The sequence below is a fragment of the Pygoscelis adeliae genome, unplaced genomic scaffold, assembly GCF_000699105.1.
Source record: "Pygoscelis adeliae isolate BGI_AS28 unplaced genomic scaffold, ASM69910v1 Scaffold67, whole genome shotgun sequence".
NCBI classification, from domain to species: domain Eukaryota; kingdom Metazoa; phylum Chordata; class Aves; order Sphenisciformes; family Spheniscidae; genus Pygoscelis; species Pygoscelis adeliae.
In genome coordinates, this window is record NW_008825271.1 from 7,215,391 (window position 1) to 7,241,766 (window position 26,376).

General features: G+C 38.8%; 1 protein-coding gene across 1 annotated transcript in view; it reads left to right on the top strand.

Moving 5' to 3' along the window:
- The window catches only part of FAM19A1 (family with sequence similarity 19 (chemokine (C-C motif)-like), member A1), a 234,835-nt gene that overhangs the window by 159,704 nt on the left and 48,755 nt on the right, over nucleotides 1–26,376 (top strand). Inside the window, exon 3 of the mRNA XM_009329809.1 lies at nucleotides 24,211–24,351. Coding sequence (XP_009328084.1) covers nucleotides 24,211–24,351 — 141 coding nt within the window. The remainder of the gene's footprint in view (nucleotides 1–24,210; nucleotides 24,352–26,376) is intronic.

The window sequence follows — 26,376 nt, forward strand, 5'->3', positions numbered from 1 at the left end:
ATATGGATAGTGTTCATTATTTTCACCCATACTTTCCAGTAGTCGTAAGGGCTGTTGAAGGAAGTTGTGGAGGAGTTTGGATGCTGTATGGACACAATCAGGACACTCTTTGACCATGTTTTGTACATAATTGTCTGTAATGTTTAAGCTGTTCCATAGTAAAGCTGGAGGACTGGAAAGCAAACATCAAAGTATATTAATTGGTCACCTGAACAGCTAAAATGCCTTTTCTGAGAATGTGTACCTCATCAGGGATTGAGCTGATTGCTGCTTGGTTAACTCCTGATTTTTACTTTGTTCCAGCTGTAAGTGACATTAGTTATTGAATCTCAGTGGTATTATTGTCATGGCTAATACAAAACTTCCTTCAATAACAAGATGCCAACTTGCATTGTCACCTGATAAGTATTGAGAGACAAAAGGGTCCACAGATGGAAGAAATGGGGCTAAACTTGCTTCATTAGTTACTCAGTGGATTTGCCCTGTGATACAACGGCTTACTCAGCGGCTTGAGAATTTGCTAAATTTGTATTACTGATCTTGTTCTAGGTAGTCACTTGAAATACATTCTGTACAAATAAATATGGCCTATGCAACCATTTAAATTCACAGTTTGGCATCATACTAAGACACAAAGATGTTTAAAAGACTGATTTATGTGGAAATCTTACTCGTTTATGCTGAACAAGAAAGCACTGTACTACACATTAATATGTTGACAATATAATGAAAGAGGGAGAAAAAGTTTTCTCATACTTCAATGAAAATGATAATGTATTTACTTCCATAACCATCTTCATAGGTTTGGACAATACTTTATACTTTTGAAATTAAACTATTAAGGGTTCATAAATCAACTGTGGTGCTGTTTCTGTTGCTCCTGTGTAACATTTTACTGATGGAGAGTAGAAATCCATCACGTAAAAGGAATCCGCAAGTTGTGGGAGGAGGCATCCCTTAATGGCAATATAGCATTGATTTATTCATTTTACCCTTGCTTATAGTCAGAGCAGGCACCAAATTTACTCCAGATTAAATATTAATGTAACTAAGAGTAAAGCCTCATTGTCTATTTTACCCAAGCAAAAACTATCAAAGCATAACTCAATTGGTATTTTATATTGCAGTTAACACTTGATATTAAAAGGGAAGCTTCTGCAAAGTTCATGAGAATACTGTGGGTTTACTGAAGTTTTCGGGAAGCACTGATTCACATCAGTTTGGGGGGTTGCTTTAGAAGCAGTAAAGGGATGAAACACTGCCTTTATTAGAGTAGGTTTTTTGGCTGGATCCGTTCAGCTTCAGCAGCCAGACACATTGATCTGGTGTTGCACGTTCCTTTGAGCGTTTTATTTCATCCTTTCTTTCTCTTCCTTGAACTATTTTGCTAGAAAATGAAAACAATAAACCCATCCAATCTTGGAGGTTAACACATATGGAAAGATACTTCCGTATGACAAAATTAACTAAGGAAAGACCTGGGTTCCTGGGACTGTGGTGGATAAACTTCAGAGACTTTTTCATTATGTCCTAGTAATTGTATCATTTACAGCCCAGAACAGGAGAGAAAGGAACAATCCCACAAAATGAACTTTCAAGTTCTACTGACCCCCTTGCATTTAGAGGTTGGAATCCCTCACCAGAGGCTGAAAAAGGCTGCACAGATAAAATGAAGACAGATTAATTTTGTGCAGTCCACATTCCATAAATAAGGCAGTTTTCAGTTTAAATAATTAAGCAGATAGTGTGAAGTCCTTTCCACATTTGCCAATTTCTTCAGTGGGACCAGGATTTTGCCTTGAGATTTTGTGGCAGACAGGGACCAAATCTCCTGTCAACTTTACCACTATGAGCTGTCTTGCTGAGTTAGGTTTCTTTTCAGCTACATTAATTCCTGAGAAGCACCTTAGAAAGGTACTTTAGTGGATTTTGCTACATATGCTCAGAATAGCTGGGGAAATTCAAAGTGAGTAAGAGCTGAGTCGGAGACGGAAATGTCTGTTTTCTTCAAATTCCTGATGCTACTGATTTTGAACTTCAGCTTTTTTCTTTCTCCATTCCACTTCTTCTGTATGTTATTACCATCTGATTAGTTAATTATTGCTATTGATTCTACTATATTATCAGAGAGATGACTTTTCCCTTCTGTTTTACCTGTGAATTATGTTTAGACACCCAATAATTATTTTGATAGTAGTAGGTATAGGAATGAAGAAATACCTCCTCACTCCATATGCAACACCTAGCTTGAGGCTGAGAAGTTGAAGCTGAGTTGAGTGCTACAGATATTTATTGGTGTTGCTGTTCAGTTAAATTGATGTGCGTGTGACCTGCTGCAATCAAAGGAAAAATCAAAGTGGACAGGAGCTAGTTTGTGAAAATGCCCAAGCATAAGGGCATTAACCTGTTACCGTATTTGGGAAAGGGAATCAACATCTCTTGTCCACAACCTAAAGTATGTTTTAAAAAACATATACAAGGGTGATAGTGTTTTGCCTTTTCTCCAATTGCTCTTCGATGATTGGCATCAAGAATCAAGCAGTGTGGTAGAAAGACCTTGACATATCCCTTAGTGACATACAATACCTTGTAGGCATGGATGGTATTCAGCAGAATTGGCTTTCCATGATTAGAATTCTAACACTTCCACACAAACCCCCCGATATCAAATATCTGCCCTCCACCGCTTCAGATGTAATACACAGTCTTCCAACAACGGCCTCAATTCACAACTCTGTCTGAAATATTGTCACTCTGGCAATTAAGTTTGTGAAGCTCATGGCAGTAATAGTAAAACACAAAATATGCAGTACCCAGTGTTCAATATTGCTTAGCAAAACTCTAAGAGTAGCCTAGTGGAATTATAGATATGTGAGCATGTTTGTGCGTGTATTTAATGAACTGAGCTAAAAATATATTACAGAACATATTTTAATGCTCTGAAAAAATACAGAAAAATGTACTGCTCATCCCTAATCAACACAGATTTTCTGTAATAGGCCCTATGAGTATAACATGGAAAACTTTATATCTGCACGCAGGCCACAGTCAGGCATGCTCAGCACTGACGGTTGCAGACCTTGATGGATGCTGATGTGCACAATTGCCTGCCCCGTGCATGCACATCGAGTTTTTACAGGCTGACATGCGCAACCACTGCATAACAGTAGTTTGTGGTCCCTGATGTAATATGAATTTCTTTCACACTGCATACAGACCAGTCTTAAAATTAAGACGACCTTATCTTTCAGTAGCCAAGACAAAGTACAGTTTAATAATGCTCATGGAACAGTGTGTGTACATTGGGGGGGTGTGTGTGTATGTGCAAATAATGAATTCTCTTCAGTAATGCCTTTAATGTGTTAACACTACTTTCAAGTGTTTCCAGAGGTACACAGAAATATTTGTTACAGTTATATCTTATTTTTAATGTTAATTAATTATCACTAAGAGATATGTTTACCATAAATTAGATTTACTAAAGGTTTGGGCAATGATCTGGCAAGTTTGGAAAAGTATGGTGTAAAAAAAAAATTATGAAGCACATGGAAAGACTTGACTTAGAAAGACTGATACAGTCGACAGTCTTGGGTGATGGAGAACACGACAGAGAGTTTCCCAGGGACTAATAAAACTAGATGAATGGGTAGTATAAGGGCACATGATTTTCAGTGTTGATAAAAGCAGGAAAAATAAAACAAAAAATGTGTACACAGAAGGAAAATCACAAAGGCTAATTTTAGCCTTGCGGCATTATTCTGCCTTTATATTCAGTGGAGGGAGATGGGCATTTAAAGTGCCACTTAAACGATCATCTCTGGGCTAAAGGTAGTCCTCGTGGATGTGCCTCACCGTACTGGGCTCTAATTAAATCTAACTACTTGATTCAAAGACCTGATTCATCTCCTGAGCAGAACATCTGCTCACCCTGCACTGTAGTTAACATGATCCAACGTGTGATGTGGTTAGCAACATTGTGCTCTGAAAATGAATAATGGATCTGTGAAGGATCATGTAAGTGAAGAACTAGGGAAGGTGATGTTGTCGAGACGTAAACTACAGAGAGACAAGAGCACCCAGGGGAACGTGTGGTGAATTTTTTCTAGGGGCTAGCAGAGACTGCAGAATAGCTTAACAGGAGTTCGAGCCCAAGACGATAGGAAGAAAACAGAGAAAGAGGCCAAGAATTATTAAAAAGCAGAGCTAGAGTAGTCCCAGGGGTGAGTCACCTGGGGCCACCTACTGCTCTTGTCGTAGTGAGGCAACAAATCATCCATCTGGTGAAACCGCAAAGGATGATTTATTATGAAAGCATTGGTTATTGGAAAAAACATCGTCAAAGTGAAATAGGTGTGCCCAAACTGGTGACTACTGAAATGCTTGCTCTGGCACACTAGGATAAATATGGGGTGGGAAATACTGGATTGAATACTGAATTCTTGAACGTCATTATGAATTTAAGATGTGTCTACTGATGGATTCACATCCCCACTTCTGTCGTCAAATCCAAAGCACCAGTGAAAACTAAAAGAGGAGCCAGGTAATAGGTTTGAGAGACAAGGAAATAGCTTTATATGAGCAAAAACTGATGTGTTGGTGACCACGTACAGTAAAGAAAAACTCATGAAGAGGCATGAAATGGAACTGCAGAATAACAGTTATTATTTGCAGCTCTCTTAATGAATGAGTGCAGACACTCAAGAAATTTATGAAACTAATATAGGGAACCAGGTTCAAAATATTTATTAATACAGTGTGTAACATATGTGAAATGCACAGTGTATCAGTAGTACCAGGGACATAAAATAATAAGGATATTTTGCTGGATCATTTGAACATCGTGACTTTGCATAGGATTAAAAATGCTTCTGAAGGAATAGGAGCTCTTATTCGCCAGGATGTAAGTGTATAAGCAGGCTATATTGTAATTGTCCCATTTATGGGCTTCTTTACTGTTGCTTTGAAGCCCTTTGTGTTTCTTCTGTCAGAACGAGGACAGAACAGATGAGGGACAATTGTTCTGATCTAGTTTGGCACTGTTTATGTTGCAGGTTTGTACATGGTTAAGGGCCATTTAGCAGTGAACCTGGGATGCTCTGAGGATTTCTCAGACGCGTGGGACATTCATCCTTAGTTTGAAGCATAAGTACAAAGAAGTTTTCGAGAAGGTGTGGCTAGCAACACAAATCACATTGGGGAATGTGCATGCCAACTTTGACATTTCCTTCCTTGTTCCATCCTGTAGCAGTGACTCTGGACAAGGCTCCGCAAGACAGGCTGTCAGATGATGAATGGAATAAACAAAACTTTGAGTGTGTACTTCTGATGGCATTTCATAGCATGAGTCTTCTTTTGAGAGAGCACATCAAAACTGATGTGGTTTGAGTACAAAGAGAATACAGGAGATGGAAGCGTGAAGGAGATTTGCTCTGGATAAGAACAGAAAAAACAGAAATGCAAGACCTGCAAAGGGATATGAAATTCCCAATATATGACTTATTTTAGGAATATGTGTCCTAAATAAATTGGTGATACTTTGCAGTGGGTTACTATTTTCAGATGACTAGAAGAATGACCTCTGCGACATCGGGACCATCTCTGGGAATTTAAAAACAACCATACTGGGTCAGGCCAGGAATCCAGTATCTTGTCTCCAGTAGCAGTCGCAGCACATGCTAAGGTAGAGTACAGGAGTGATAAACAAATAGGGACACTTTCCCCTTAGACTTTCCCAGTTTTCCATAGTTTGTGATTCAGGGATTGTGTTTAGTAACCCTTAAAAGACTTTTCTCCCATTTGCTTGTCTAACCACTTTGTGAGCTCATGGAAAACTTTCAGTTCATGTGCCTTGTGTGAGAAAGTCTCCCTTATTTGTTTGAACCTTCAGCTGCATATTCTGTCGTAACTCCTGGGCTTGGTACTGGAAGACACAGTGAAAATTCGTATTTCCTTGACATTTAGCAGTACCCTGATTACACATCATTTCAAACCATGCCTCTTGTTCAGCAATCCTAATAATAGTCTTTTCCAGAAAGTCACTCTTATTTTGGTTAGAAGCACTCAGATTTTGTTCTTAACTGGTATTAGTCACCGCCAGTTTAATATTTACTTTTCACAGTTGGGCAAACCTTATCTCCTCATATGGGGCTTTGGGGGTTGCGTCAATGACTTGCAGTTGACTTTTTTTTGTCCTCTTCTATTCACTTTATATTGCTATTTTACTGAGTTTTGTTAATAAATGTTTATTGGCTTCGTTATGAATAAAGTCAGATCTAAGGCAAACACCTTCCAGAATAGCAAGTGATTTTGGAGGACTTTGTTTTGGGGACAAAATTGAAGTTTCTGAAAGGTGCCTGTTTGTCAGGGTATTTATCTTTAACCTTTTCTAGTACTCAGGTCTTTTAGCACATCTCCACGTAGACATGCAAAATCAGCAGCTACTGTGGGATAACTTGATTTAGTTACTCTTTTAGCTAGCAGGGTCAGTGGAGAACTGTCTTGTTCATAGGAGTTAAGTGCTAACATTGTATGCAGGCTGAGAGCTGCAGAATTGCTGTTATATGTCAGATCAGCTGTTCAGAGGACTGTTGTGTGTAGCAGCTGCCCTTATAACTGTCATTTACTGTTCCTGAGAGACTAAAAGTATATCAAAAAGTTTTTTAAACACAGAATTATGAATCTTCCCTTGAAGATATAGATGTAGGTTCTTCCAGCTTATATTTTTCCTTTGTGAATTTTGAGTAAATTGTAAGCCCTTATTTTTACTTTTCTCTAGTAGTGGCTTTCATACTAAAAATCTCAAACCTCTACAAATAAGAGAGAAAGCATTTACTTTATATAACTGCATTAATTTAAGAGAAATCACACCAGGATGTGTTAGGTCCATTTGCCAGGTAAGCTTCATAAAAGGTGTTCTGCCTCATTCAAAGGAGTAAGAAATACATAACACTATTGTGAATCATGCTACAGTGCAACCTTCTCTGGGGTGGGACATAATGACACACCGCCAACATGCATGCAGTTCCAGGAGTGAACAGATGAGTACATTCGTCTGCAGCATGAATTTAAGTGCAATGCAATTATCCAAGTCAGAATCCTGTCCCTTTTCTAATGGCTTATATTGGCATTCACCATCATAAAATTTGAGCATTATTCATGAGGGAACATTCCATAATGTTCCATGAGGAACTTTAACGCTGCTATCTTTGCCTAGTGGAAATAGGCTAGTATTTTGTTTTTCTTCATTTCAATTCTTATAGCATACAAAAGAATGTAAGTGGCACCTGGTTTGGGTAGAGAGGTTGACTCTTTTGTGACTGTGAATGTTCCTGAATCATCTGGTAATGAATTTTACAATCTGATTAAGCTCTTCAAAGTTTGTGTTTCCTGTTGCACACACAGCAAAACCACCTGCTACCAGGAAGCGATGAGTGAGGCTATGATGGACGTCACGGTTTGATAACCAGGTTATTGAAGCCTAATTCTATGGAGGGCTTTCAAAAATCTGCAGGGTGGCAGTAACTAGATCTTGCTACCTTATGGGACTGATACAAAGAGCAGTGGATGATACTTCTCAGAAAATAATCTTGATGAGATGGTGTCTGCTACTTTGTGAAGGGATTGAAGTTTTCTTAGGACGCTGTTTCATTCCTACCCAAGGGAATTTGGCTGAAACAGGAGATTTTATTTCATCTCTTGTCATTGACATTTGGAGTCTTGCATCTTTGGCAGAGATGATTGCCATCATCTTTTGCCAAAATGACTTTTCTCTCTTTCTCTCTCTCCTTCCCCCCCCCCCAATCAACAACAAAAACTCTCTGGGGAGTTCAGCTTAAATATTCACTTTAACTAAACCTGTATTTCTTCAAGAAGTTTCAGTGTAGTTTTACACTTTTCTTTTTTGCTTTGTTCTGATGCCCAAGTGCTAACTCTCTCTCTCTCGAGGATCAGAAACAAAGCCATGAAACCAAGAGCTGTTGACTGGAAAGCCCTTATGTTAGATAACTGGCCAGAAGAGAGCAGAGCTATCATCAGTCCATCACGCTGATGACCATCTGATGAAACTCACAGCATGATAAAAAGAATTTCTTACTGAGTGAGGGTCAGTGAATGAGCATCACCAGCTAAGAGCTTGTTTGTCTAGGACATTGATCAGTGCATATTTTCAATCATCTTAAATATCATCCTTTTTGAAGCAGTCACAGTTAGTCATTTATTTAGGACACACAACCTCTAACATAAACAAGGATTAATCTTGGAAGCAAACTAACAGAGACAACAGCTTTGCGCGATTTCGTTTGTAGAATTAATGTTCAATATTAAGTGTTCACTCAGCTGATACATGCATGGTACTAGCAAACTAAATTCATTCAAATGCAAACAGTTTCTCTTGCATTGTTTTTGGAACTATATGGTACATTTGTTCAGCTCCCTGGTAATACTTTAAAAGCTAATTACTTTGAAAAGTAAAGAAGTATGCTTGTTTATTTATTTATGTTTATTCATGTATATACATCAAGAAGTGTCAATTGGTTGTTTTTGAGGTTTTGGGTTGAAAGAGCCCAAGAAGAGAGAACCATGAGTTTGCTGAATTACTGACAGTGCTGTATTTTCTATTTTCTCTCTGCAGTCATTTTTTCTACCGTCAGTCTCTACAATACTTTCTTTATCCAACCTGGTTTAAAAATAATTGGAATCAATGCTTTAGGATCGTGTAAATTTTCAGCAGAAACAAGCCAACAAAATAGTGATAGTGGGGAGGAGACTACAAACACCCAGGAGATTTGATCTGTTTGGAAAGCAGCAAGCAGTGGAATATTTATGCACAAATTGAATAGACCTCACAGATAGCTTGCCTACATTGGCTGGGGATGATAGGCTTTTGATTGCTGCAATGAAAACATGAACGAACAAAGCAGGGAAGGAAAATGGGAAATTTGGGGCAGCTGTGTCCTATTGTGCCTCTTCTCAGCCCAGCTTTCTCTTGTGCTGTGCACTGAGCTGATTCCCTCCCTGACTCTGTCTCTGCTGCAGCTCAGGACCAGGAGCTCAGATGTTACGAGCCCGTGATCTTTCTGCTCCGTGCCCTCTGCACTGACACCATTATCTTAGATGTAAACAGGAAGGTATAGAAATTTGCACTTCTTTAGTTGCTAGTTATGGCAAACATCTTAGAATTCAACTGTGCCAGTGAAACGTCTGCACTCAAGTGCTCTCACCAGTCTTGCCTGGGTGGAAGAGACCATGAGGTCATCATCAGGAGGATGGGAACCACAATTGTTTCTGGATGCCACACTGGTGGTACTCCATGAGGCTGTTCCCCAAGCATAACCAGTGAGCAGGAGGACAACGTTTAAGTCTTCCAGATCTAGCCTGAACCTTAGATTTTTCAATGATAAAATTATACACTTAACACTTAGATATAGACTGGACAATGTCCAGTAACTTCTCAAAGGCAGATTATTATTATTATTAATAATAATAATAATAACAACAATTCATGACCTTGATATAAGGAAGCTCCTGGGAGATGTTTTTAAGGTAGCAGTCGGATTATTAAATCCTTTACCCAAAACTTGAGCCCATCAGCATCTTCTGACATGACAATTATTTAGGACCTAGTGCTATCTCACTGAGCTAGAAAATTTCTCGCAAGACCATCTCCTGGTCTGAGAAAGCTCTGCCATTAGATTTCTGTTCCAGCACCATTAATTCACTAGTCTGCCTCTCAGTATGATCCTGTGCTTGCATATAAATCCCTCAGAATGGCCTTTAAATCTAAAATTCTGGTTCCAGTATGGCTGAATATTGTTTATTCATGTGAAAAGAAGTATCTGATCCTGAAAGTATTAACATATATATTCAGATATTGAAGAGGTGATTTGTCCCACAGAGAGAATTATGCTTGCTAAATAAGAGAAGGACTACGATGCATGAGACTGTGAGAAGGTGATTGCAATATCAAAGCAGGAAATGGAATAAATGAACTTTCCAATTATTTCAGTAACTTACCTGCTTGATAGAGTGTGTAAATTATTGTAATTTATTTAGACGAAATTTGTGTAAGTAAAAGTATTTTTCTAGATACATTAATTTATCAGAGAAAGAATTTTTTAGATGTTTTCTATGGATTTCTTTTTGTGATGATTGAAATAAGACCCACATCCTAAAGCTATTATTGTAGCAACATGGATTTTCTGGCTGCATTACTTGTTCACAAATGGTTAGCCTTTGACATGGCAATGAGATTGTTCACTTCTGCAAGATGTTAGCACAGATCAATAAGAAAACTGTCTTACAGAGAGAACACCTGTTTGTCAACCAAGCCTGCCTTAAAGGTATTTCTGATATTACATTTTTGTTTGTTCAGTCAAAAGTCAGTAGTTTCCCTGGCTGCAGCATTAAATTCCTTCTTTGTTAGTGTGCAGTTTGGTAGTGTTAGGAGAAGACTCCCTTTGGAAAAAGAGGGAAACCCACATCTTTGCAGTGCTGGATTTCTTAGCAGATTGGGCTTAAAACTCTGTTCCCCTTACTCCGTTCTGGGCCATAGAGGTATTGCAAGTGCTAGTTTAGTTTTCTGCCAAGCAAAAAATCACTTTCATCTTTCAAATTTTAAAATAAAGATCTGGAGACTGTTCTATCCAGGTTGTGGCTCATAGGAAACAGGGCCTCTGCCCATTTACCAGTGATATTAAAATATGCGTTATGACAGATTTCACCGAAGTCCAAGACTTGTAATAAAAAGGATCAGAAAAATTTGAAGGCCCAGGAGATAATGTGAGTAGAACTAGAAAAATGTGAACTAATATATCTGGGGAAAAGAAGTATTTAAGTATTAATTTTGGAAAATTGCTAGCTGCGACAGTGGGGATGAAAAAAATAGGGAAATGATGGCATTTTCTCAAAGCGCAGGAGGTAATAGTCTCTTTTCTTGTTGAGAACACTGCTGGAAAGCACAGAGCGCCATTTCAATTAGATATGGCATCCCTCTTCCACTCTTAGACTGTTGGCTAGATTTTCTATTACACAGCATCTGTCTCTGTTTCTATCTATTCCTTGTCTATCTCCATAGTGCCTGCGTGCCTAAGCAGTAATAGATAAATGTGAGTGTATCTGGTAGTTTATACACTGATGCTCAAATATTTTGGAAAATTGATTAACTTGTGTTGGTTGTCTATGTTTTTGTTAACAGGACTGAAGAGCAGACTAGAGATAAATGCTGGGTTGGGAAAATAGGGCAGATTTCCTCTCTTAAATGGAGATGATAATAATACTCATCAACTTAAGAGCACAGAATTTTTATCACTGTTAATAATAATGTTATTGTTATATAGTGGAATCTTAAAAACATCAGTACCAGTGATGTCAATGATGCAGAGAAGAACTATAGACATAATTAAGGTGATGGAGGCAGGCTTATGAAGAAAGATGAAGAGAAGCAGCAAATGCACAGTTTGACTAAGTGGGAATAATGATGATGGGGGATGTGATGACCATCTAAAACGTATCTGACATCTGTAAACACAGAATAGGGAATAGTTGTGTTCAGTTGGTCATAGCATTACAATTAGGGTTAATGAGGAAAACTGAGTAAAAGAAAACACAGAACATTTTTTTGCTGTTCAGCCCAATGGTAGAGCACATTAAACGCTAGAATGGTATCTTCAGAGGATCCCCTGTTGCACCAGCAGAAGCCCAATTGCTTAAGTAATGTGAAAATAAATTGAGCAAGATGCTCATGAGTATGCAGAGGGAAACATTTTGATACTGGGAAAGGACTGGGCAAGATGACCTCTTCTGCTCCTAATTTCCAACACAGTATTAGAAAGAGTTGGCAGAGATGCCCTATTTCTAGTTTGCAGGCATTTCTCATTTTTTTATTTGTAATGAGAGCCCAGTTTATATCCAAAATTATCCAAAACTTTCAAGATTGGAAATTCAGGTAGCTGAACTGAGCGTTCAGAGCATTAGGGTAGTTTCTCTGCTGGGGCTCACCTGGAGCTGCACACCCTGGATGCACATGAACCCTATGGGATGGCAGTTAAACCTGAGCTATCTGAAGCAAAACATTTGGAGTTGAATTAAATGATGTTTCTCCAACTAGCTCGAAAGCAGACAAAGCTGGACATGCATCAGGACAAGTCTAAGAAGAATTGAGGGAAGGAGAACCATTTGCATGCGCTGCGGCAATCGGCACAGCATCTGCAGCGCATTAGACTAGCTGCTTTTCCTTAGGAAGTTGCAGCACATGCATAAGGACACGTGCTTTTCTGTGTGTGTGATTGCATGGAAATATATTGTTTGGTTTATTTTGGACTAAAAGTTGAATTATTTTGTTTTAATGTAAAATGGCTGCGTCGTGATCATAAGAGACATAGTTCAAGTAATTTCCAATTTCCTTCTCTGTCTGGACTTCAGCTTTCAAGATACGTTCCCCTTTTTGATGAGAATATGAGTACGTCATAATGTTTCTTGGCTGTAGTACCATATAGGAAAGAAACTGGAAATCATTAGCTAAAAGTAATTGAGTTACATGAATTATAACCCCTCCGAGACATAGGGATTTTATGTTGAATTGAAATTTATTGATGTTTGCCAATGAAGTGTCATTTTTTTTAAAAAAAATCTGTTTAAAAAGCAAATTTAATTTAAAAAAGCCTATTCCAAATTCTCAGAGATAGTATTTGGATGAATACAGATCATTACCAAGGGTAAACAGGAGAGAGAAAAATACATGCATTTTCTGTCTGGCCTTTTTGGTTCTGCTAACTACAGAGCTCCCAGCACACTACTACTGTTTAACTAATAAAAAATAAATTAATATGAATTTCAAGCCAATGCTGTAATGTATCACACGTTGCTTTCAAAGTAGGAAATTATTTGCTCACTAGACTTCACATATTTCCACTCAAGTATGCAGCCCTTTTTATTCATATTATAAGGGAACAGAGTGAACTGAATTGCGCATGTATTCAAAGAAGCAGTACAAATCTGAACAGGAGCCAGACGATCAATTATTAGGATATAGTACTGCATTGTGTTGTTCACCAGGAGCTTCAAGAGAGACGAGAAAGAAATTGTCAAAGAGAGAAACATTCAATGCAGTTACAAAAAAGGTAAAAAGAGAGAGAGGGGAACCAGAATAAATCACGGTTAGAATTGTATGCTGAAAGCTGGAGCAGAAAGACAGAGCAAATCAAGGTGACAGGAAATAAAATATTGCTCATCAACAGAAACAGGGAGGAGAGAGACATCAAAACATGGAGACTCATGCAAAAAAAGGCAGCTCAGCATAGTGGCTATGGGAAAATGCAGGGGAAAGGAGGTCTTGGGAATGTTCAAAATAGTTTGGAAAAAGAGAAAATCAGTCAGACTTGATTTGTTTGAGATGAATGTCACCGAAACAAAACAAAAAGAAGACAATAAGAGGAACCAAAAGTTATCATGAAATAAAATATTGCCATTTTCCTCTCCCTTAAAATTTTGGTGTGGAGGAGGCAAACACCCTTCCACTAAGGCTTCCCATAGAAGCGGCCACAATGAAGAGTTAAATCTTGAGAACGGTAAGGTCTGAATCCCACATCATCCTCTGCTTCCCTCCCTCTCCCTCAGATGTAGTTTGGTCCTGACCAGTAGTAAACAGCTTAATCATGCTTAGGTCTGGATGAAGTAGATTATTTTGAGAGAGAATTTTTTTAACTTGTTAATTTATAACCACAGTATAGTAGCCTGAAAATTAAAATATTGCTGTTCGCATATCCAGTCTGTAACATTTACTGAAGTGTTTGACTGTGCTTGAAGCTAAATAAAGTTCAGTAATGAGTGCGCTATAAATTCCTCAGGCTGGAGACTACCAGGTTCTTCTGCTATGGATAATATATGCAGTGTAAAACGCTTTCTGTGCAAAAACAACTGATTGCTTCTGTTCCTTCGGTTCCATCCTCTGTCCTTCTGTACCACTGTACAGTCAGTTCTGGCAAAGGTATCATTTTCTACTCAAATGTAGGACCAGCTGCTGGTGGTCATCGTGTGAATGACTCTAGGAATATATGGGGTGGGATAATGTGCACGCTTGTCCTCTGAAAAATGACTGAGAAATGATTGCTTGACATTGCTTAGCTGCAGCAGAGTATAGAATTTACTGCTGCTGCTGGTGGCACACAGCACCTGTACAGTGACATTTTCATTACATATGCTGTAACTTATGGTCCTTTGTTTTCCTTTTCGTGGATTTTGTAACACGTGGTCAACCCCATTGACGAAAATGTTACTGCTGCTATAGCAAGACAACTCATCTGTAAGAGATCCCATTCAAAACATCTTCACTTTGATCACGCCCTAACACCTCAGTTTTATACATTGGCCAAATTCTTTCAGTCCCGTTCCTCCTTGTTATTTTATTTATTGCCGTTCTTTGGAAGATTAATGTGGCTTCTGCACTGGGTATAATTCTCTATATCAGTCTGTCTATAGTATCTCTGCAATCCTAGCTCTTTGTCACTGTACTTTCTTTATGGATCACATTACTTTCACCACCCCTTATCTAACTACTTCATAAAAACCACCTCACACATTTATAAAGCATGACAAGAGCATTACCATAAACTATGTTACTCTGCTCAGTAAACACATCATAGACTGTCCATAGGCTAATCATCTTAGTGGATAAAATTATCTGGGGATGAGTTTATCTGCAGCAATCATATCAAAAGACAAACTGTATAGAACAACATTGTTCTGCTTTTCCATCACTTTGTCCGACTTGAAAGCCTGGATTTTAAAGTTGGTTATTGCTGATCTTCTTCGTAATCAGTAGATTTATTTATGAATATTTAACAGAAATCCTAAAAGTGTGAGATTTTCATGTATCATATGAAACAATAAAGGATATGTTATGAGTGTAATAAGCAATTTTGAGTCTCTTTTGAGGTTGATGGGAAAAGTAATATAGTGTCCCAGTTTGGAGAGCAGGCTGAAGATAAAGGCATTTAATAAAAGGATTAGGCAGTTTTAGAGATCTGGAAACATCAAGGTGCTTGGGGAAAGCCTGTTGTGCAAGAGCGAGACTCTGGCAGGACCAAACAGTGCTCGCATGGTTGACAGAATAATTTTTAAATCCTTTCTTAGTAACTACTTCTCATGCACACTTCTGTATTTGTTTCTCATCAGCAGCTGTGCCTAAATCGCATATTTCTTATCAGCCTAATTATTCCATCTGAAAAGAGAGTTATCCTATCTTTCTTTCATTGTGTGCCTTTTCTAAGACTCATTTAACTTAACGTACATTCTTTGGATGCCTTTTGCTGGCAGCAGTTAGAACAACAACATTTTGAGGCCCCAAGAACAACATTCCGTGGTTCACCCAAGTTTTGTTGTTAGGATATTTTCAGGCGTAATTCCACTTTGGATTTTCATTGTGCTCTGGCAAGGAACTAGAGATGCCAATATTGGAAATGTTCGTTTCTGTTCAGCAGCAGCAATGTTCATTTCTCCACAGCTTTGTTACCTAGAAAATTTGTTCTGGGGATGAATTGTGCAGCTGCAAAGCAACGATCAGAATAGCATAGTAGGTCTTTTTAATCTCTAGTTTTATACTGCTGCTTGCAGTTTAAGTTACAGGAGGAGCTCTGCTTCAATGCAGGCATATTACATCTGTTTTGCCCAAAATGTTTTTTTTGTCCTCTCTGACAAATCAATTATTAAATTTTCCAAACCACCCAAGTGACCAAGGGCAAGATTTTTTTAAAGATACTTCCAGATTTTATGCTCAGCCTTAGTAGACCTGCATCATGTAGACCAAAAAATCCCATTTACAAGTGATATAGACCTTTAGGAGTGTCATATCTCACTGAAAGTAGACGGAATTTAGAGTCATAATGCCTATTACTTTTTGATATGGAACTGAAATTATTTCTCAAAAATAACGTTCTTCTTTTTCTGAATTTTGAAAGTTCTACCTCTTCATATACACCTCTTAATGGCATTCCAGAGCTGTAAATCCCACCAAAACTTCTAATTTCTAACCTCCATTTCTCAAAGTTGCTGTAATTTATCTCCCTTTGAAGTAAAAAAATCTCATTGAAAGACTGAAGATCCCCACTAAGAGAACATTGAATTCTTGACTGCCTCATGAGTTACATAGCTGCTTTTTGTAGTTCATCAATACAAGAATGCTAACAGTACCTATTGCAAGTCACTTTCAATGCTCCCTGTGACAAAAAAGCAATCAAATGTACGGGGTACGTGTATGGTCTTCTGCAGACAGTTCTGCCTGGTTGCTTTCACTCTGCTGTCAGGGAGAGCATACACATGCAATAAGTGAGATTTTCTCATAAACTCTGTCATTTTTGTGTATGTGTATACTGCACACGTGCACGCAAAATCATAATTAAAACTACCCATAACTCCGCTTCAATAACAGCTAGAAACAAATTCTTCATCAGCATTCCTCTCCAGCCACTCTTGCCCTGTTGTCCTCTTGAATACTTCAGCCGACGCTGGTTATTGCATTGCCATTTGAGATGCGATGTGCCAGAGGCAGTAGCTGCTAGAAGACTGTCTTGTTTTTCTGGATACCATTTTTCCTTTGATTCATCTTTAAGAGATTTTTTTTTTTTAATATGCATAAGAATAAGGTACTGTGCAAATTTCTCAGGAGATCAATTTGCAAGGCTCTTTAGTAGAAAGACCTATTCTCTAGTGTGTATATTGGTTTGATATGGAAATCCATAAGCCTGCCCTAGATCTACCCACATCTCATACACTGGTGTGCTCTGGGTTTTCTTTGTGAATTCAAGAGTAGAATCCGTACCATTTCTTCTTTGCAAAAAATACTTATTTTTAATTTCAGTGAATAAACCAGTTCTTGAGGATCAGAGTCTATTCTGGGTGTAAGTATAAGAATCTGTAAATCTCTCGGATAAAAAGCCTCCTGTGGCTGATGGCAGAGAGCATTAGTAGAAAATCGTAAAAGACTACAAATGCATGTGCTAATTAGAGCTTTGCATATCCCTGCTTCCCCTATTATGCTGAATGGGAAATAAAATACAAATGAAAAAAAAAAGAGTTAGTATTCAAATGAAATATTAACATTCTGCCAAACAAAATATTTTAAAGATATTCTTTTCCTCTAGAAATTTTTTTGTTATGGATTTTGGTGGAAAAGTTTGGTTTCATAGAAATGGCCTTTTCTGTCGAAACTACTCTTAGAAAATTAGCTTATAGCACTGTAAATAACCAGAGATGCCTGTGCTGAGTGCACATTGCCCCTCTTAGCCTTTGAATTCTGACTCCAGAATCTATCAAAATTTTGGCTTGGTATGAAATTAATTTCCATCTGTAGCTGACCTGCTTTGTCCAGCAGTTCTTCTCCAGACTCCGACCATGTGTGCAATGGGTCAACACAAACCAAGACGGTACATTTCTGGTCTTACTAGAAATAGGGTCGTTGTATCAGTGATACAGAAACCGGGGCCTGAACTGAACAAGAACGTTGCACCGCCGCCAGGAAAGAGGCCCATGGGCTCCCGGCTGAGCTGTGACCTCCATGAGTACTCTTTTAAGTGACCTAGACATCGGAAGAAGCTCAATAGGAGTTTGAAATGAACCACAAGGTGCAAATCCACAGGAAATCAAATTTTGCTAGCCACACTCCTCATGGAACTACTTGTTCTGGTCTTTTGTAAACAAATAGCGTTTTCGTTAGAGGAGGTACCCTGTGTCTCCAGAACCCTTTCCTAGCAACAACATTCGAGAAAATAATATCTCAGCCTAAAACTTAATGACCCACAATGGGAATCGCTTATGTTGCTGCAGTTGCATAGAGCCTTCTCAAACTGAAAATAATATATATCCCACATAATGAACAGTGGAAATACTGAATATTAATGAAAATATAAATTTAGGGAACAGACCACTGCGGTCTATTCTGATCCACTGGGCAAAAAAAAATCCAGTATATAAGCAGGAGGCTTGTGGAGCATGTGCAGTGCGTTACAAATTCCCACGGTTACTGTAACTCCATATATAATGAGTAACCCATGAATCTATTTCTATCAGTTATCATAATGGGAAAGAATTAAGTATGGCTTAATGCTGACTTTTTATACTTGGGTCCATTTTTTAATGGTACCTTTGTGCTACTTAAAGTTCATGGGCCAAATTCAACTGTTTTGTAACTTCATTGGATCTGATAGCACTCTGGCAGCTGAGGTGCAGTTAACCTCGACCTTATAAAAATGAGTAAAAACCCTAAGCCCTATCTGATTGCTCTGCAGCCACTGTCACTCTCCATGCGCAGAAATGCACACTCCTCTGTGTGAGGACGTGTATCATGTAAGCTTGATCCTTTTCCTTCTGGAGCAGATACAGAGCGTCAGTGGATTATATGTAAAACAAAAATTGGAGTGTAATTGCACTGTGGCTATAAGGAGTCTTTTATTTGTTCGCTTATGAAGTGACTCGTGGAGTAGCATGGGACTTTGTTTTTCCATCTGTTACACATTCCCGTCAGAAGCAAATACGTTATTTTGTAACTAACATAGTAGTGGCTTATTATTTCTTAAAGTGTAGTATTTTCCCCTGAGCACAGTGTAGTCTGTAGTTCTGGCACGTTAGTTGGCATAAACATTTTGATTAAAGCTTATGAATGTATTAATTACACCTGGGAAGTTTCCAAAGCTTATTCAAACTGCAAACTCTTCAAACTGCAGCCCCGAAATCTGAATTCTTTTTAGCAAATGTAAAAATGGCTATCACAGGGTTGCCTTTTCTTTCTCTAGGATGTTTGTATAAAGATGTGAGGTGGCAAGGGTGCAAACTTTTTTACCCATTAGTTTCTGTAAGCACTTTTTCAGAAAGTCTTCAAGTGTCTGAAGAAGTTTTACTGTCACGTTGTTAAACATTTGCTTGAAGTCTAAACAATTTAATTCTGTTTAAAGTTTTCTCTGATCTTCTAGGTCTAGCAACATCTGCATATACTTAAGCATTTATCAGAATAGTGTATGGGTATATGACCCCAAACAGGATGACAACACTGGGACATAGACTGTCTAGCTGAAGCTGTAGAAATAAATAGAGCTATCAAAACCAGTAATAGTCCTAATTCTCTGATTTTCTAGGTCTAGCAACATCTGCATATATTTAAGCATTTATCAGAATAGTGTATAGTATATGACCCCAAACAGGATGATAACACTGGGACATAGACTGTCTAGCTGAAGCTGTAGAAATAAATAGAGCTATCAAAACCAGTAATAGTCCTAATGAACCGTCTGGAAATCTTGATAAAATTGGTCCATATGATTCCCTTTGCTGGTATTCCCACGATGGATTGCTTACAGTGTAACAGAGGGCAGAATCTGACCAGCAAAGCCTATGTAGCTGTTTGGGTATCACTATTTTTTTGCGAGTAACATGAACAAGTTCTTGCAACAACCTTCAACTGGATTAGGTTGCGTGGTGCATTGACGATGAGATGGAAGCAAACGTAACAGAGGATCTGAATTCTAAAATCACTGGGCATATGACCCCAAAAAGAAGGGCATATCTTATCTATCAACTGTCTGTGCCTCCGCCAAACAACCCAAGAAGTCTCACCTAAGCGGTGCTTTGCTCATGCATTCATGCACACATGCATTCATTATGACTGACCTGCCCTAGGAAGGTCCATTAAGCGGAACTCATTTCAAGCACAGATGGTCGTGAATAGCTTAATGTCTGCCTGGTGGCCAGAATAAGTGATTTCTTGATGGCCTTAGACTTCTGATCACATACATGCAGCCAAGGAGGAAATGAAAACATGTTTATCATTTTGATAAACAAACTCTCTCATTGCTGCAGGATGCTCCATGTAACTCAGCAGAGTCAAATACTATTAAATTGTCATCACTGTCAAAGAGAGAACGTATAAGTTTTGCTACCTGAGTCATAGTTAATGACTTCCTCAATGTACAACACAAATCAGTAGTGCTGTTTGCCTTTTTTATGTTTGTTTACTGGTAAGTTTAGGCTTGGTTAGAATACAGAGGCGAGTTATAATTTTGAAGTGCAAAATATGATTTTATTATTACCTCTCAGCTAGAGACATAAAAACCAGAGATGACTAGAAGATGGCTTTTTGGCTTCTGCCAGGCATGCACTCAGACCCTATAGATGATTAGATATTTTAAATCACAGCCACCCACAGTAAGCTCATACTCATGATATAATATTTCACTCTGCAGTGTGTAAACTCAAGGTGGCTTTATAAGAGACAAAAATGAACATGATTTCAGGAGTGTAGTGCCTTCCAATTAGAATTAAACCATTTGCAGGAGTAACAAACAGTTGTCCCTGTTTTACAGGAAGAATGATATATAATTTCTACAGTTTTGTATTTTGAGCCTATGCAGAACAAATACTTCCGAAAGGCTAGGAAATATGAGCAGAGTCGTAATACCACAGACAGTTGCCATCTTCAACAGCCCAGCATCCTTCCTGGCAGCCAGTTCTGTCCCTCTTGCTTTGGTAGGCTTCACATTTCCTTCATGCAAAGTTCAGGGCATCCCGTGAACTGAGCGCTCAGAAAGGGTCAGCTGTTCTTACTATCAAGTCCTGCTAATGTTTGGTGTGAAGAGGATATAAGTCATGTTAGGACATTTTCATTCACCTCCAAAGCTTCTTGACGAAAGAGCAAAGCTATTCCTGATTTGCAAGTTCCTATTTCATTTCTAAACTTTTTTCTTATTTTCTTGGGGCAGGAGGGAATTAAAAAAACATAAGGTATTTTTCTTACCAGGTGGATAAAGCAGCCACTTCATGAAATGTAACTGTCAACAAAACATTCAGAAGACACTTACTTAGAGGATTTTAGGGCCCTTCTGTCTCCTTTAAAGATCAATGGCAAATCCCCTGTTGACTTGAATGAGTTGGATGAGGCTGTTATTGTGGAAACAAAGCCAGAAGCTACCTTAGCTCAATAGACCATAAACTTCCAAAAAAAGACATTTCTGTTCTTTGTGACAAGGATTTAAACTTTTGCTGCACTCACAGCCTAGCAGGTCAATAATTCACATTTTTTCAGGACTCCCAGCACTGTAACATCTCGCCAGGTCTTCCCATAACCTAGAAGAACCACTGAAAAAAAATCACTGGTTCAGGAGCAGAAGTCCTCAGGTGTTGGTATTACAGCATTTCTTGGTGCTCTCTCCCCCCCCCCCCAAAAAAAAGTCAGTCAGAAAGAAAAAATAAAAATCACAGATTAAAAAGGTACTTCACATATACATCTGAACATGTTAACATTTTTTTCAGTGGAAACTGAAGATTGATTCATGTTCCTCTCCCCACTCTAACTTGTTTCCTCATTTGTACAGCTAAAATAGAGATTTCAGTTGAACATGTCTGTATCCCCCAGTATATTTGTGATATATATATTTCTGTGACTAACGTAATCAAGAGTGTGCATTTTCAATGAGGTTTTTTCCTAGTCTCACTGTGTCCATTTGTATTTGTCTGGGTACCTCTATCTCTTCCCAGTTCATATATGGCTTTTAAAAGGTCTAACATGTATATGCATGGCTGCTAAAATATATACCAGCAAAACACATTGCATGCAGTGCTATCCAGCAGTCATTCAGAGGCTAACTGTGCTTTAATGGAAAAATCTGATCCCACGTAACAAATTTTCCAGGAAAACCGGGTGTGTAACATGCATAACTTTCTCCATGTGAGATGGATTTTTTCTTCTGTATCAGCACTGGGGAGGGTCTTTTTATTACTGTTGTTGTTGTTGTTGTTGTTGTTATTATTATTATTATTATTATTATTTGCATTACAGATATAGTCCATGCAGATAAAAGTTCCAATTAATGTACTTAACTGTCTAGTGGTAAAACAAGTGTTTTTTCATTGCTTTTATAGTTTCATTATGTTTTGCTACTCCTAAACAACTATACACTTTGAGTTAAATTCTTTACTGCTGCAGCAACTTGCGCTTCCACATAACAATTAAAGGCGTTACAAAGCTCATCCACCACAACCCATTATTTTGAATAGATAACCAAATAAGCAAGACTAGCTCATGTGGTTATTAGTACTCATACAGCAAATTAATAGAGAAAATTAAGCATTTAGCTTATTCACAGATATTTACCACACAGCCTATGTAGTCTAAAATTAGAAATGCTTATTACTGCATACATTATCTTTATTGTTGAGGTTGCGATCAATAAAATCCCAAATCTTTCTTCTCTTAGGGCATGACCATAAGACGAATTAACCAATGAGAATCTTTTCATTGCTTTCAATATGATTTGGATGGGGGAACAGGGAATTTATCTGAAGAATTACTTCATAGAAAAATACAAGCATTTGGGGCCGAGTTGATCGTCACAATTCCTCTTACTCCTAAGAGACACTTAAAAGACCATTTGTCAGATGATGGCTTTCTGAATTGTTGGGATCTCTCTTCTGTGACACCTATTGGCTTTCAAAAAGCTTGTGTCAGCATGCCAAATGCACCTAATAACTAATACATGAAGCAGCATTTCTCTCCAGATGAGTTAAATATTTACTGCAGTTACTCTTGTCTCATGCTTGCAAACTCATCAGTGCTTAAGCCCATCACCATGCAACCTGAGCTCATTTACCCTAATGGACGTTCACAGGCTTTCATCCACTGACTCACCCTGGACAGTCAGTGGTTTGAAAATTTAATATTATAAAACATTTCCACACTTTCTGGAGTCCCTGTTCATTGGTAGTTGTTACACTACTTAATACTGCGGGTACACCTTATGGCACACCACCATATGACCTTAACAGCACATAGTGAAGGGAGACTCCTCCCTGCCCATCTACCCTAGTGCTTCACTACAGAAATACCACATTTGTAGAATTACCAGGTAGCTGGACTCGCTCCTGCGCAGGGAGATGCCACTGGACTCCCAGATCTTTTCCAAAATCCCTTGTTCACAGCCAGACGTGGATCAGCATCTCCACACTGCTTGTTCTCCTACCTGGCTGCAGGGTTACTATAGTGTTCAAAAGCTCCCAAAGTTGTTTCAAAAAGAAGAGTGAAAGCCAAAGATAGGAATAATGCTTTTTATGCTATAGTAAAAGCAATGTACAGTTAGCATTTCATAGTGGCATGGAGTAATAATGCTTTTCTAGCAAACCTAGCAAATCTTCTTACACATCCTGCTCTTTAGTAGGCTGTGCATCATGTTTTGTACTAAGTTTAAACAAATCCTGCCAAAGTTATGCCACAATTTCATGAAGTAGCCGAGTATCTGTGGGGAGCAGACTGGCACTATTAAATACTTGGTGATTATGAGCTAAAACAATCTGAACTGAGGAACGAAGAAATTACTTGGGCAGTGCATTAGCCCACTGTGGTGACTCATCTCCTTGCACTGTACTACTAAGGTGAATGGCAATCATACACTTGATGCTTCATTTTTGTGCGTAGCATATGCCACAACCACCAAGTATTCATAAACCTTAAGCCACCGTCTATCTGTCTATCACTCCTTTGTGTTCTCTACCTAATCAAACTATTGCAAATGTTCATAAAGATCAATTAGGGAGAAGACAAATTAAGCCTGGTGATCTTGCACTCAATGGGAATGTTTCCTGCCCTTAAAACTGCCAATTTAGTGAGTGGGGTAGCGAAGGGAAATGCTGTTGGACCATCCTGTAATTTGCAGAGGCTGATCATCATCCCCTAAGGGCTGAGTACTGGTATAGAATCAAATACTTGGAGAAAAAACTTATTTCTAGATGGATTCCCTTAGCCCCTGTCCTCGTATGAGAGAATGTTTGGGGGAAGAGGTCTCCAATATTACAAGTACAAAATCAGCCAACAGTTGTTGCACGTTTACTGTAGTTGTTACCTACATTTCTTCAGGCCCAGACCTTGACATGGCCATTTTTAGGCCAAAAATTTTGCTGATGTCAGAGAAGCTTCTGATATAAGACAGGCAAGCTATATCTACTCTAGAGGGACATTTATCTGCATTCCCTATTAAAACTGAAGTATAGCAGCACCTGGCTTATTCAGGAGCACGCATAATGGGAGAAATAACGTTGTAATCCCACCTGCATAGAAGCCGTGCAGAGACACAGACAGGAGCATGCCTGGGTGCTTTGATTAGCCACTGCTGCTCTTCCTAATCAGAGTGTCAATATTCTCTTTTTCTTTTTTTCTTTTTTTTCTTTTTTCTTTTTTGCCAGAAGGAGGAACGTGTGAAGTTATAGCAGCACACAGATGCTGTAATAAGAATCGAATTGAGGAAAGATCACAAACAGTAAAATGCTCCTGTCTACCTGGGAAAGTGGCTGGGACTACAAGAAACAGACCTTCCTGTGTTGATGGCAAGTAGCTCCTCCTGTATATATGTCTCTGTTTGTGTACCATCCAGTAAATAGCTTTAAGTCTATAGATTATGCATAGGAACCTTGTTGTGTTCTCTATTTAACAAAACAGAAAAATCTATAAGCATAAGCATACATTTACACCACCTTGCCTGCTACTTTAGTGCATGGTTCCGTGCACATGGGTCACGTTAAGATTTACTCACAAAAATGAGAGTATAGTATTCAGTACAGGCACTTAGATAAGCATAACAGATTCTGTGGCAGGATCAAGCCCTTAATAAATAACTGAACAAAATTATCCCTTGCGTCACTTCACAGGGCCGCCCTGGTGCCACATTAGTTTTAATTCATGAATAGTTCAAAGGACATCAGCTATTCATTTTGATTTAATTAGCCATTTGAAATGTCAGTGGCAAAAAAGATAAATAAATGAAACCTGTGGTCTTGTCCTGTAACAAACATTACAGAAAGCTAGGAAAAAAATCTTTGTCTTTTGAAGTCACTGGTGCTGTTTCTTGTCATGGGGATTTTTTTGCTGAAGGGAAAATACCATGTTATTTGTGTCTGGGTTTCATATCAGGTCTAGCTCCACAGGCTGTATTCCTCTCAGGGGCTCCCCTGCCACCGCTGCAAGTGAAACCATGCAGCAATTGGGGAGAGAGCCACGGCTTGGAAGTGCTTAGCAAAATATAAATTGCATAAGAAGATGGGGAGTAAGTGGTACTAATCCTATTAGTCACCCTTCCCAAACAAGCCGCTCCGTGTTGCAGAATCCCTCTGTGCAGCAGCTTTGTGAAACAGAGTATCTCATAAAAGTTCCCTGCTACTCGTCATGGTAAATGTCTGGTGCCAGTGTATATACCACCCCACAGCCCAAAGGTGCTTCAAAAAGCCAGGGGTCGTTTTGGCTAGAGTTGAGGTGGGCACTGCCCAGGGCTCTCCTCATCCTTCACGTGGCTGGATGTCTAGGGATGGCGGCGTAGCTGCAGGTTTTGGAAGCACCCAACATTTCCTCTTCGGGTCTGTCGTTAGGCATTCAGCTTCCCCCCAAGTGAGTGAGAAGGGGGAGCTGTACAAGCAACCATTGGGACAAATGGTTTCCTCTGGGTACCTTTCCTCAATCACATGCTGCAAAGGCACTAACAAGTGAGCAGGGGCTGTTCCAGCTGTAGCCCAAAGTTAGACAGGAGTATTGGTGGACATAGTGGGCTGTGTAGACAAAGCTCTGAGGCTTGCACACTCAACACTAAAAAGATGAGAGATTGGGGGTGCCTCGGAGGGATGAGAACCTCGTGTTTTCTCAGTAAGTATTTGTGGTGTGTACGTATCTGGTTTATATTTTAAAGATAGAAAGAAAATGTTTTATTATTTCAAAAACAATTTCAAATTTTTAAATTGGAGCAGTAATTCATAGGTTGTCACACTGGGAATGCGATTCAGCTTCTGAACTCATGACTAAAAACATGCTATGAATGCACCTGTGAATGATTACACTTTAATCCACATTCTGTCATTCTGTTATTGCTTAATTACCCTGATAAAAAGAAGCTTTTCTTTTTCTGTTAAGCACACTCATAAAACCATAGGTGAAACCTACAGCTGGTCTTAACCAAAGATCAGCTGTACAAGCCTTGAAGAATTTAATGTTCTTGAGCAGGTCATGAAAAACAGAGGCACTGAGTAGAGTTGAGAGACACCATTAATTCAGATCTCATAATTCTGTTCAGAGAAGAGGAGCTCAAAGAATGCTGTGTTAAGAAAAAAAGTTGGGTGCAGGTGTGGACTGGAGCCTAATTGCTCTGTCAGGATTACAATAAGAACTGTTATTGTCTGGAATTTTGAAAGGAGTAAGGATAAAACAATGGCTAATACAAAAGTGCAAAGCTAGTCCCATTGAAGTCACTGGTAAGACTTACAGTGACTTCAAAGCCAGCAAACGTGAACTACAAAGGAATGTCTTCCCCTTTCAAGTTTAGTCATTGTAGTCAGCCCATGGCTTCTTTTGTAGATGGCTGGTGAGCG